At 41.1% G+C, this 12,399-nt stretch overlaps 2 protein-coding genes across 2 annotated transcripts; one reads left to right on the forward strand and one right to left on the reverse strand.

Annotated features, from left to right (window-relative positions):
• Positions 1 to 2,870: 2,870 nt before the first annotated feature.
• mul3 (mitochondrial E3 ubiquitin protein ligase 3) lies at positions 2,871 to 5,152 on the forward strand. The gene is made up of 5 exons (XM_008432955.2): positions 2,871 to 2,974; positions 3,112 to 3,238; positions 3,322 to 3,409; positions 3,506 to 3,626; positions 4,619 to 5,152. The coding sequence occupies exons 2-5, from the start codon at positions 3,122 to 3,124 to the stop codon at positions 5,109 to 5,111; spliced, it is 819 nt and encodes a 272-aa protein (XP_008431177.1). The 5' UTR covers positions 2,871 to 2,974; positions 3,112 to 3,121; the 3' UTR covers positions 5,112 to 5,152.
• An 809-nt stretch (positions 5,153 to 5,961) lies between these two features.
• eif2b5 (eukaryotic translation initiation factor 2B, subunit 5 epsilon) lies at positions 5,962 to 11,989 on the reverse strand. Its single transcript, XM_017309794.1, has 16 exons — positions 11,792 to 11,989; positions 11,477 to 11,582; positions 11,130 to 11,346; positions 10,860 to 11,037; positions 10,204 to 10,284; positions 10,057 to 10,134; positions 9,630 to 9,942; positions 9,399 to 9,544; positions 8,837 to 8,981; positions 8,649 to 8,750; positions 8,466 to 8,567; positions 7,411 to 7,501; positions 7,198 to 7,321; positions 6,991 to 7,116; positions 6,785 to 6,895; positions 5,962 to 6,241 (listed from the first exon to the last, which is right to left on the reverse strand). The coding sequence occupies exons 1-16, from the start codon at positions 11,948 to 11,950 to the stop codon at positions 6,179 to 6,181; spliced, it is 2,142 nt and encodes a 713-aa protein (XP_017165283.1). The 5' UTR covers positions 11,951 to 11,989; the 3' UTR covers positions 5,962 to 6,178.
• Positions 11,990 to 12,399: the final 410 nt, after the last annotated feature.

Here is a 12,399-nt window from a genome sequence, read left to right on the forward strand (position 1 = left end):
CGCACTGGTCACCGCTAATCTGCCTGAGTGAAAAGCAATCAGAGGATTAGTTGCTTCGGAGTTGAGAGCGTGTGTGTTCTGGACCTGCCTCTCTAAGTTAAACATCAGTCTCCTGAAATTATACAAAACGTTCAGTTTGATGTGAGACAGCAGCTAACAGTTAGCATTGAGTCAATTTTAATGAGTCATAGATAGGGTATTTTAAGTGTAAGGTTTGAAATGATCATAATTTGTTTCTAATCCACACCTGGTCAACATTATAGAGATGCAAATATAAACTTACACTCATACAAATATTTATTTCAATGCCTTTTAAGAAGATGCACATCCACCACATGGTTCCTATAACGATCAACTAACTTCTAATGCAATCCTGGCTGAATATTTTTAACTCTTTTGGTCAGGATTAGTAGAGTCCATTTAAATGATATGTTTTTTGTTTGTTTGTTTTTTTCATACAAGGGAAATCCATGTTTTCCAAAAACATGGTTAACCTGCTTTACCCATTCCAGAACATCTGTGGATATGTGTTCAGGTTCATGGTCCTGTTGAAACACCCAAATGTTTTAACCATCTGACCCAAACCGTAAGAATAGCTACATTTAAATTTGCAACTCCTCATATAGACAAGTGACTTGCCTTCTGTACAAAACCTCAAAGTCGACAAGAATCAAATATGGGCAAAATGCTACCAAGTGTTTGAAGGAGTCAGGGCGAAGCGTCCAACTTTCAGGGCTAGCGGTAGCAGCATTATGCTAATGGGGCTAATCTGCTGCAAACAGTTTCTGTGCCTGGGACAAAGCAAAGACACAGACAAAGGAAAATTCTTAATTCTTCAATTTCACTTCAATTCAACAGATACTTTGAAACTTGCGTGTGCCAACAAGGACATCATCCCAAATACACATTGAATTCAATTGAAAAAGCAAAGAATACTTTATTGATCCCGAAGAGAAATTAAATAAACATGAGAACTGGTGTTGGAATGGATACAGTCATCTTACATGAAGCGTCTGGAATGAGTCGTTATTTCTAAAGAGCCAAATCCGTCTCAGAAAATGCCAAAGGTATAATATGGACGTCACCTTCTCAGCCATGATGAGCAGAATTCCAGAAATAGCTTCACATAAAAATAAAAAAAGGGATATAGTTGCAGCTCCAAGTTGATTAAAATAAAAGCAGAAAGCCTCGTCTTACCTTTCGCTTAAAAATATCTTGATGAAATTTGGGAAAATATTCTGTAGATTAAAGAGACTAAAGTGAAGGCGTTTTTCTCGTTATGTCAGGTGCAAAACAAACAGAAGGTTTCAGAAAAGGGAGATTGAATGTGGTGGAGGCAGTGTGGTGGTCAGGAGCTGCTATCACTCTTTAAAGACTTGAAGATGCTGTAGCTGATGGGAGAGCAAAAAAATATTGTTTTACTCAAAGTAAAGTGAACAACAAAGTGAATCCTTTCTGGACAGTTTAGCTAAACTCAAGGTGTTACTGCAAACCAAGCTAACTCTTCTGAATGATCTGGTTTGAATAAATCAAAGCATGTCTTTATATATAGGATGTAATTATCTTTAAAAGACAGTTTGATAAGCTTCTGAGAGCTCAAATTGGCGGCCCAGGTTACCATAGTGAAGGAAATTGCAGCATTCGGTCTCATTCAGACTCAAAATTCACTCAAGCTTTGTCTGGAAAGCCTGCTATTGAGGAAGGATCTGTAACTCTTAATTATACGATTCAGCAGCCGTGAGCACTTCAAAGCTTTTCAGACCACATTTGTGACACTTTTTTTTTTGTCCGGCGTGAACGATTTGAACATGCAGGTGAGCTGCAAATGTGCAAATTTTTATATTTTTCACAAAAAAGGGGGTAAACTGAAAAAAAATTTTTTTTTGTATTGAAGCAAATGAGCCAGATGGTGTCGTTTCTGTCATATAAAAGCTGGAATTAAAAAATGAGAAAAGTACTTACAGTTCAAATCTACACGAGTGCTTTAGAAACACTCAAATGTCTGTCAGAAAAGCTGAAGCAAATATAAAAAATAAATGCATTATTACTCAGTCTAGAAATGATCCCAGTCATAAATGCATCATTCATGCTGGCAGGTTTACTCAGTAACTCATCACCACAACAAGAAGCAGAAAACACACACAGCTAACATGGAGTAGAGGTTTTCTTCTCAGAGCACTGAGCACAAGGCAGAACATCTGAATTAATTAAAATAACTTCAATTAGAAAAAAAAGAACAACTCTTGCACCTTTAGACATTTTTTTATATATAACTTTGCAAATAGTTAGAAATTTGCCAGGTTATATTATTCATGAGAAGCATTTTTTTTAACTAGATTAAATGGATCGAGTAATAAATACTTTTCATTATGACTAGATGTTTGTACTAGATTATTATTATTATTAGTTTGATGTAATTTTATAATTTTGTCATGTTTTCATTAGCTGTGAATAATAATCATAATTAACAGAAATAAAGGTTGGAGAATATCTTTCTGGGCGTTATTCTTCTCTATGATGTGTTTCACTTAGTAAGCAGTTACTGAAATCAATTAACATTTCAATAGTCATAAATTAGAGTATCACAGGACTGTGCAGGTTAAAAACAAATGGACAGTCACTAGAAATGTTTAATCATATATAGAAAAAATATTCTATTATGACGTATTACTGTTTAAATAATCCATATTATGATATCAAATACTGATTTTAGATAGTGCAGAGCCAAATTGTGACAAAATACCCGATTATGTATCCTTTAAACGGGATTAAGTGAGAGAAAATGGAACGACTTCTCACGTCGCTGCTGCCTCCTGCTGGACAAGAGAAGTACAGCTGGAATTCTATTGGTTGAGTAGACGTGACGCCGTCAAGAAAACAAGGAATTGAAACTACAAAATAAGCCTTTGTTTCGTTTTCTGTTGCTCCACCACGTATATGTGACTCCTTTATCCTTCGGTTTTATTAGATAAAGGTTTGTTTTTAACTTATCCAGTTTGAAACTAAGATACAGTGTAATTGATCCGTTTTAAACTCATGTTTCAACACTGCCATCCTCAGCATTTTCTCTGCTTTGCCATGCAGGTTGTTATAAACTGTTTCACTTTCCAGGTTTTCAGCTATGGGTGACTCTTCTCCACACCCCTTGGTTTTGATCGGTATGGGCACTAGCATTGCCTTCTCCGGTTTGTTTTATAACCTCTATCGGGGAAAGAAGGAGGAGATAAAACTGCTCAAGGCAAGTTTGGCCCCTGTTATTAATCTATAAGACAGCTCTGCCTTGTTTCATGGCAATTGAAATTTGTTCTCGTCATCTTTCAGAAAATCCCAGTTTTCAAACCTGATGACCATTTACTTAAAGTGCTGAACGCATCTTCGCACAAACGACTCCAGTATGTTGCTGTTGAAGGTAGAAACCTGTCTCTATTATTATTATTATTCTACTTTTTTTTTTTACAATGTGAAGTTTTTGAAGACTTTCAGTTTTCTGTCTGTCTGTGTGAAGGCGTTGTTCAGGCTGATGGGGAGGTGCTGCAAAGCAAATTTGTCCCTCGTTGCCATGGTGTGATTCAGAAGGTTGTAGTGGAAGAGCACTGGAAATACTGGAGCCATGTCACCAGGACTTGGTAACTATAACTCTCTCACAAAGGTTGATATTTTGAATATTTTGTTGCAACTACATCTTTCAGCGGATTTTAAGGAGAGCGTAAATGTAGTCTGGCCATTGCCTTTTGATTCTCATCTCCTTTCAGTGCTCTGTCTGGGCTTTCTCCCATTAAGTTGGATTTCTTGGGGACAATTTCAACCCAGCCAATCAGCAGACAGTAGGAGAAGTTGTGATTTTCTGCCAGGTTTTAGAATTGTAGTCTGCCTGTAGTTTTAGCAATGGCAGTGGAGGAAGTGAACGAAGCTGTTAAGTCTCTATAGGTCACACTTCCACATATCGAATCAACATTAACAGCCACGTTGTTCAGCTCGGCACTCTTTGCAGTGGAGGATGGTTGCTTACAGAGCAGGCAATTTTGGGTAAGCTTCATAGTGTCAAACCGGCACATTGTATGCCTCACAGCTAAACGTTTAGCAACTGGGAAAAATGTAAAACTTCAAGAGTCCATACCTCCAGGAAGTAATTGTTTCACAATAGCTGATAGTTACAGACTGTCTGGACGAAACAAAGTGTAGTACAAGGGGCTGGGTAGCGCAGCTGGAAAACGAAACCTCTGCTGTATCAGACAAAGTTTGATACTGATACAGCATGATGCTGCCACCACCATGTTTCACAGCGAAACTGATGTATTCAGTGTGGCGCGCAATGGTATTTCTTTGGAGTTCATTGCCTTTTCTTATACTCTCAACAGACTTTCCCACCTGAGCTATGGATCTGTGAAGAGACTTGAATGTTGTTTCTATTAATTCTAGGTTTTAATGAACAAGAAAGCTAAAACTACAATATCTCTTTGAAGCCATTGCAGCTATTTTTGTGACTTTAATATGTGGCCCACAGTTTGAAATGTAATTTTCCTTCCGGTTCACAATTCCTCATTATATTCAATTTGTCCATCAAGCTAAATGTCACTTAAGTGTAAATATCAGTCATTTATTACAGCTTCTATTTCAGGAACTCCCGGACGATCAACAAGAACGAGACCAACAACTCCGTCCCCTTCAGTTTAGTCCAGCCTGGTTCTTACATCGCCGACGTTCACGTGAAGGTGCAGAACCCCCTGGAGGCCTCAGGGTGCTACATGGAGAGGGTTTACTCCAAAGTGAGACGCTCTCAGGAGGGTCTGGCGGAGATGGTGGCGCAGGGTCTGAGTGGCGAGAAACCCGCGGCCATGGTGGAGAGCGAACAGATGCTGCGTGTGGGAAGCAGCCTGACGGGGTTCGGAGAGGTGGTGCTGGAGGGAGGGCGGGTGGTCAGTCTGCGGGCCCCGCAGGACGGACGCAGCTACATCCTGCTGCCCAGTGACTACAGGAGTTTCATGGACAGACATGAGGCTTCGGCCAGCATGTGGAAGACGCTGACGGCTGTGACCGGCCTCACCGCGGCTTCTCTGTTCGCCGCCGTCTTGTACAAAGCGTTCGGAAAACCGGACGACAGATCCAGATAGGCGCAGACCTGCTGGTTTAAAGCTGTGCCTAAAGTTTTCACTCAAAAAAGAAAAGAAAAAAACATCCACCATATATACTTTATGTTCCTAATAACCGCAACACGGCAACGTATTTTAAAGATTTGCACAAGTGGACCAATTCAAAGCTTTTGACCTTTGGCCTTAGTGACAGTTAGTGCTATGATTAGTGGCTACCGAGGGATATAATGTGAATATACTAATTGATGTGAAGCAACACAAGCTTCAGTTGCATTAATTTTGGGACATTTTTACTGCTTTTTAATCAAGGGAACAAGTTTTTCTTCTAATAAAGGTGTACCTTTAAAACAAATTTTGGTGAAAATTTTTTTGCAGCCTTTTCTGCTCCAAAGGGTATCTGCAGGTTTCAGTAAGTCAAATTTAAGACATTAAAAACGTTAAAACTTCACATTTAACTTTAATTAAAAACTAAACTTTGGATTCAATACTGAAAAACCTATAAATTCATCCCTGGAGATGAATTTGCAATGCAAAAATGTCTAAGTAGAACGCTGGCCTAGGCTAGTTGGCTTAACTAGCCTAGCTAGTTAGCCTAACTAGCTAGCTAGACGTCGCCTCAACCACTGAGTCAAAAAGAGCAAAGTCAAGATGTCCGAGTACTCAAACTTTTCCCAGGCATACATTTATTCCAATATTTTTACTGTGAATCTTATTCAAGCTCAATTTTACCAGTGGAAAATGAGTCCAGTCCTTTTGCAAAGATAGGTATTTGTGACACGGGACAGGACTGTTTTAATTTATAGACTTTTTGACTCCAAACAAAAGTTTCATCATTTGTGTTACAGAAAAAGAGAAAAGTCAAAGAAATGGCGACACTTCAGTCTGAGCAGACTGACCGGCTGTTCTTTATTCTTACAAGCATTATGATCACAAGAGTTTTGGATGCGAGTTAGATGTCTGTGATAATAATGGATGTTTGCTTTACCTGCAGAGAGCAGATTCTGCAGGGTTTTGAAGCTGCTGCATGCGTCACATGGCAGCGTATGCTAAAGAGTTTATAAGTTAAAACTGTCACTAAGTGCTCCACGTTACTCCCCGTCTTCTTCTGAAGACTCCTCGGCCTCTTCCAGCCAGTGGATGAACTTCTGAAGCTGGAAATGGACATCAGAAATCAAGGTCACATATACTGATTTACTGAATGTTTGGGGATGAAGACAGAGGCAGTGAATGGAGCAGGCAGTGAATTTTGAATATTTCCAAAAAGGGCATTTCAAGAGTAAAACAATCATAATATGATGTTAATAAAATAAAAATAAAAAGTATGCAGAAGAAAAGCTTTAGCTGCTCAAGCTCTCACAGCTGGCCAAGCAAGGTTGTTGGCATCGACTGACTAACTCTTTGGTTACCTAGCAACAACCTGTTGAGCAACTTGCGCAGCAGCCGTTTTGGGTTTAGAAACAATGACTTATAACAATTTAAAAAAACAACAGTATGGAGTGACAACTGCGGATGAAAGAGTAAAGGTCATGCCACCAATTTCACAGTATTTCAGATATTTAAAACAAAAAACTAACCAATAATTGTCTATATAAACTGATATAAAGCACTTAACGTTGTGATGTGTTTTTCAGCCGTATCGTCCAGCCCTAACTTGTTGTTGTCTCAGCGTTTTCTTGACCTGAGTTCTGACTCACCCCCTGGTTCTTTCGGAGTCGTCTGCTTGCGTCTGTCGTGGCTCCCTGAGAAAACCAGCGAAGTATCATCTCCTCCTCCAGGATCTCCAGCTCGTACATGCTCATGAGGACCTTAGATGCAAACAGCACAACGCATACAGACTGGATGGCCATCGCTTAAATGATAACATCAGTTGTTCTGTTTGGTTGTGCCGTTTGGCCCTGACCTTGACCATAGCAGGCCAGTGGCTCTCCTGCTCCAGAAAGTGTTCCTCAAAGGCAGCTAAGCAGTCTAGGTGGTCCTGGGCTCTCTTCACATAGTTCTTAAAGACTGGTGCCCATTTCTTCAACAGCTAAATAGAGAGAGGGTTAGGGGGAATTAAAACTACAGTTCTCTACCAAAATTGATGAGAAATGTCAGGTGCGATACATACGGGTAGAAGCAGAGCAACGTATTGTGAAGGCGTGAGGTTGGGGCCCTGCTGCTGGAAGGGGTACTCCAGCACTACGCTGGTTAATATCTGCATCACCTCCTTTAGACTGATGTTGTAGGCATACCTGGAGACAGACAGACGTAGAGCGAGGATACAAAAAAAGGTTGTGGAGGAAGCAGCTCTGCCGTGAGCGGGTTCGGAGGTTCGGCTCACTTCAGAGAGTTGATCTCCAGCACCAGGTTGTCGCAGCCGATGTTCTCCTCCAGACCTCGCTGCAGAGTCCCCATCACCTCCATCTGGAAGACTGCAGCACAGAAAACCACAATGATGATTCTCTGGACTTCAGAGTAACAGATGCCTGATGTTTCTCATGCCAAACTTCTCCAGACTCATTTAAATACGTATCTTAAATGAAATATTTTTGGCAAATACTTCTGCAGTGGTATTATTGTAAAATCTTCAACATATAATATGCATCATCCTTGTTTGTTAGCAGTTTTGTTTGAGATAGAGGTCCCCAAGTTTCGTTTTCTCATTTTTTAATATGAAGTTCAGAGGCGCCACCTATTGGTGAAAAGAAATGGAGAGGAAAAGTAGCATGCTGGTTGAAGGTGTAGCTGCTTCAAATCAGTTTTGACCAATGCAAGTTGTGTCTCTGCTGCTGTTATTTTCTATTTTGTYTGGAAATATAAAGTTTAGCTTAGTGATAGCTACTATGCCAATTGTTAGCAATTTATGAGACAAGTTTTTCACCGTTCAGTTTTAGGGATAATTCTTTGTTCATCTGTTATTTATGAGCAGGAATATATATTTGAACCATAAACCTCATGCTAAATGTATCTTGTCTATTTTAAATTGTTTGCTCACTGTTAATTGACCGCATAATTGGATGAGTCACTAGCAGCTCAGTCTGTAAATCAGAAAATGTTGGTAGGTCTGTGTACTTGTTAAGCTGCAGTTCATCTGAATACTTGTCAATTATGTGTAATAAACTTCAGCTTTAAAGTTTTTACATTGTTTACCTTCCTAAAATATTGTCTCAAATATTTTTCCCCAAGTGTTTTGTTTTGCTTGTATTCTATTTTTGTTGCCTATTTCATCTTTTGGCAAAAAAGAGGTGGTTATTCCTTTTTCTTTCTTTTTGCTTTTTTTTTTTTTCCAAAATCACTTTTGCCAAAATATGACTTTGGCCTTTATTTTAGAAAGTCTGTCTGAATGGAACTGATTGTAATTTTTCATAATTCAGGAGCGGGCAGCTGAGCTCTCACCTTTAACATCGTCCATCTCAGGCGAGGGAATCATGAGGTCATCGGGGCCGTCAGGTTCACTGTCCTCGCTGTCGCTCTCAGGATCCGGGTTCAACACCAAACCTGGCCGACGAAAAGCAAACCCTCATGAGGACGAACGTCCTGGGACCGGCCAGGGTGAGACGCTGAAAGCTGCTCTCCTACCCCACAGGCACTGAGACAGCTCCTCTTCCTCTGCGTCATCCAAACCGCCGGCTTTCCAGACGTAACCTTTCCCCTCTGCTCCAACCTCCGCTGGGTTAAAAACTGCAAGGCACGTTAAAAACACACTTTATGCCACTGCATGTGAACTACTTCAGAACACACAAGTATCATGGGGAAATAATACACACTTTTCTGTTTGGTTTTGTCTTTGCTCTGCCCGACCTCGGCGTCATCACTGAGGAACTCGTCAGCGTCCTCCTCCTCTTCCTCGTCTGGGTGGTGCATGGACACCACAGTTCCTTCTGGCAGAGACATGTTGGGCCCAATCACCACCTGGAAAACGGTTCACACAGATTATCGCAAATGCGTTCGTTTACAATTTATCGCCGCTACGTAGGGCTGGGAGGTAAAACGTCGTCGTCTCCTCAAAGCATCAAACAGGGTTTCTCCCAGTGCATTTATAACCCTGGCGGGCCTCCAGGCTTTACTTGTTCCCCAACTAGGCTAAGCATTGTTTGTTTATCTATTATAGATTTTTTTTTATGCACACCACTAGCCGTGATGGCAAATAATGGTTAAAGTGTTTCTTCGGCGACAACTTCAGCAAATAAAGGGCCAAAACAGTTTGGACACTTGAAACAAAAAAGTGTCTTGAACGACAAAAGTAAACAACTTAATTAATTTTAATTGTATTTTCTGGGGAGGAAACCCTGTCATTACATTTCAATGGCCAGACATATGTTCGCTTACATTATATGCCAGGACACACTGCTTATTCAGGGTCACCCCTTCTTTGACCTCAGCCTTGTCACAGACCACAGACTGTCTGATCGCCACGTTACTGGCAATGTGAACATCATTCCAGATGTAGGCATGGTCCAGGGTTACATTGTCACCTGGAGCAGAAAAAAAAAAAGATATTGTTTATCCCCGCAATCTCCACAACTCTTCCTCCTCAGACACACTGCTTGGAGAGCTCACCAATGGCGCAGTTGTCGCCAATGACGCTGTTGGAGATGCAGCAGTTGGCACCTATGCTGGTGTCGCAGCCTATAAGAACGTTTTCCACCATCTGGCTGCCGTGACCCAGGCTGACCCCGGATCCCCGGTAGACGTTGTGACGAGAGTAGGTGCAGCTGCGTCCCTCCTGGTCCGTAAAGTTGGACTCTGGCGTGAGGGGGTAAAACCATCGACGGACGAAGTCCGAAGACACGGAATCGTACATGAGCAAGTTGGAAACTCGGACGCCGTATCCGTCTTTGGTGACGTGCATGTGGATCTGATTGCCGAGGATCTGTAAACCGAGACAAAGAATTAGAGCCACGGTAGTATGGAAAAGAAAAAAAAAGAAAACGAAAAAAAAAAATATATATATATATAAATAAAACGTGAAAATCCTGTGCAGCACCTCTTCGTTGACCAGTATCCCTCGGACAAAGTCATCCCTGGTTTGGTAGTCAAAGTTATCTGTAAAAAGTTCAGCAACCTGAAAGGAAACCAGAAGGCGTTACATCAGCCAGTCACAGAATTTTTTTCTATCTGGATTAAAACTAACCTGTGGAGAGCAGATACTGATGTGGGAGTCCAGGAGGTCATGCCTGACTTCAAACTCATCACTCCCACTGTGGAAAATATTCTGAAAAACAGAATCAGCTTGTCAAAAAGCATTAATTCCCCTTCAGCATTTAGATATCTTGTCTCATCATCACAACCACAAACGTTAGAGCATTTTAATAGGATTCTATGTAACAAACCAACATTGCATGACAGTAAAGTGGAAGGAAAAGGAGCTCTGGTAGGATGAGATTAAAACTGAATATGTTGTATAAAATGCTATGTGACAAAATAATCAAGCATCGTGAATCCACCGTCTTCAAACAGGATACAGGTTTCAGAAAGTCAATTTTTAAACTTTTTCAGACCTTTCCAATGCCACCTACTTTGATGGAAATTAAAGACAAAAAAATATTTAAAAAAAAACAGGGGATGGTTGGGGAATTATACTGTATTACAATTAAGCATAGCAAAAATCGTGACATTTTTGTTAAACATTTTAAAAATATGCATCCATTTCACAATTGTGTATTCTATTGTGACATCAAACAATGAAATACCTTAAAGTTTCAGAATTTATTATGAGAAAATATAAAAATCCTCAAGGAATATGATAACTTCTCCACAGTAATCTTTTTTTTTTAAATAGCCAGTTACCATCGGAAAGTGTAGCTTCTTTAGCCCCTGTGTTTTCTGGTAGTGTAAAATCTGCTGGCTCTTGCTGTCCATCGCCACAACGACATCATCTTCTTCACAGCGGGACCTGTGACCCGGCGAGGACTCCTTAAAGATCATCGTCATGATCGAGATGTTCTTGTCCATCTTTCTCCGATGCCTGAGGAGCAAAAGACAAATAAAATTACCCAAAAGTCGTAATCTCTTATCACTTAATTAATCTTAAGTTCAATATAGAACTGGGTCTCATACCTGTGCTGCTGCAGGGCCCGACTAATGTCGATGTTGGACACCACATCTCCATAAACCAACACAAAGTCAGAGCGCACCAGAGACTTTGCATCAACATCCCGGAGCACATCACCAAGGGAACGGTAGAGCTCTGATGTGATGATGTGGATCGTGTTAGGAGAGGAGGGTCTACACCATTTTGACTTCCTGTAGGACAGAGTCAGGTTCATCTCGACATCTTAGCTTTGAACAAAAGTCTCTCACACACACACACACACACACACACACACACACACACACACACACACACACACACACACACACACACACACACCTCTTATAAGCGACATGTTTAGGATCTCAGAGGCTACTGGCCATCCAGCAGCAGAAGACGAAGGTTTCTTGCACCCCGGTGGAGGTGAGGAACTCCAGGGTGTAGTCGATCATAGCAGCGTTTCCCAGCGGCAGCAGAGCCTGACATTAGAAGAAAGGGTGAACATAGTAAAGAAGTTACGAAACTGCTTTTACATATAAACACGTCTAAAACTTAATAAAACTTCAGGTGTCTGTTGTAAACATGCAACAACAAGCTTGCATCTGTGTGACTGAATCTCTGCTTTCAGCATGGACATCACTCAGTTAGCCTGTGTTAGCATCGTCAGCTAGCACAGCTCGCTGCCTACCCGTGGCTGGTCCTTGGTCACCGGGAAAAACCTCCGGTTAAAGCTGTCAGCGACTAAAACGGCCTGTAGCGGCTGCTCCTCCTCCTCCTGCTCCCCGGCACCTTTCCTCCCAGTAAAGCCAGAGCATGAGCGGCTCTGTTTTCCCCCTTTACTAGCCATGTTTGACTCCCAGGAGCCCAAGTATGTCGTCAGAAACAACTACGGTGGCCGAGAAGGGACAGTCTTTTTTTGGTGCCGCAGGTGAATACAGAAAACAGTGAAAACAACGCTTTTGACGGTTGTTTTCACAGAAAATAAGTTAAAACAACCGTTTTTTGTTTTTTTACTTTAATTGGTCATGTAAAAACATTTTAATTCGTCATGTTCCTCAATAAATGTAGTTTTTCTCCTGCAGCTCACATATCTGTCATTGAAGCTGATTGCACAGATACCTAGACAGTGCATCCTCTAAACTCTCGCATATTGATGAGAAAATTGACTGAAATGTCACCTGAGAGGCAACTTTTAAAGATATTCGTAAAATTATCATGTTTCTTTACCAGGGCCGGCCCAAAGCATAAACAAACTAAGCAGCCGCTTGGGGCCCGAAGGCCTCAGTGGAGCTGATT

The sequence above is a fragment of the Poecilia reticulata genome, linkage group LG17 (assembly GCF_000633615.1).
Source record: "Poecilia reticulata strain Guanapo linkage group LG17, Guppy_female_1.0+MT, whole genome shotgun sequence".
Lineage (NCBI taxonomy): Eukaryota > Metazoa > Chordata > Actinopteri > Cyprinodontiformes > Poeciliidae > Poecilia > Poecilia reticulata.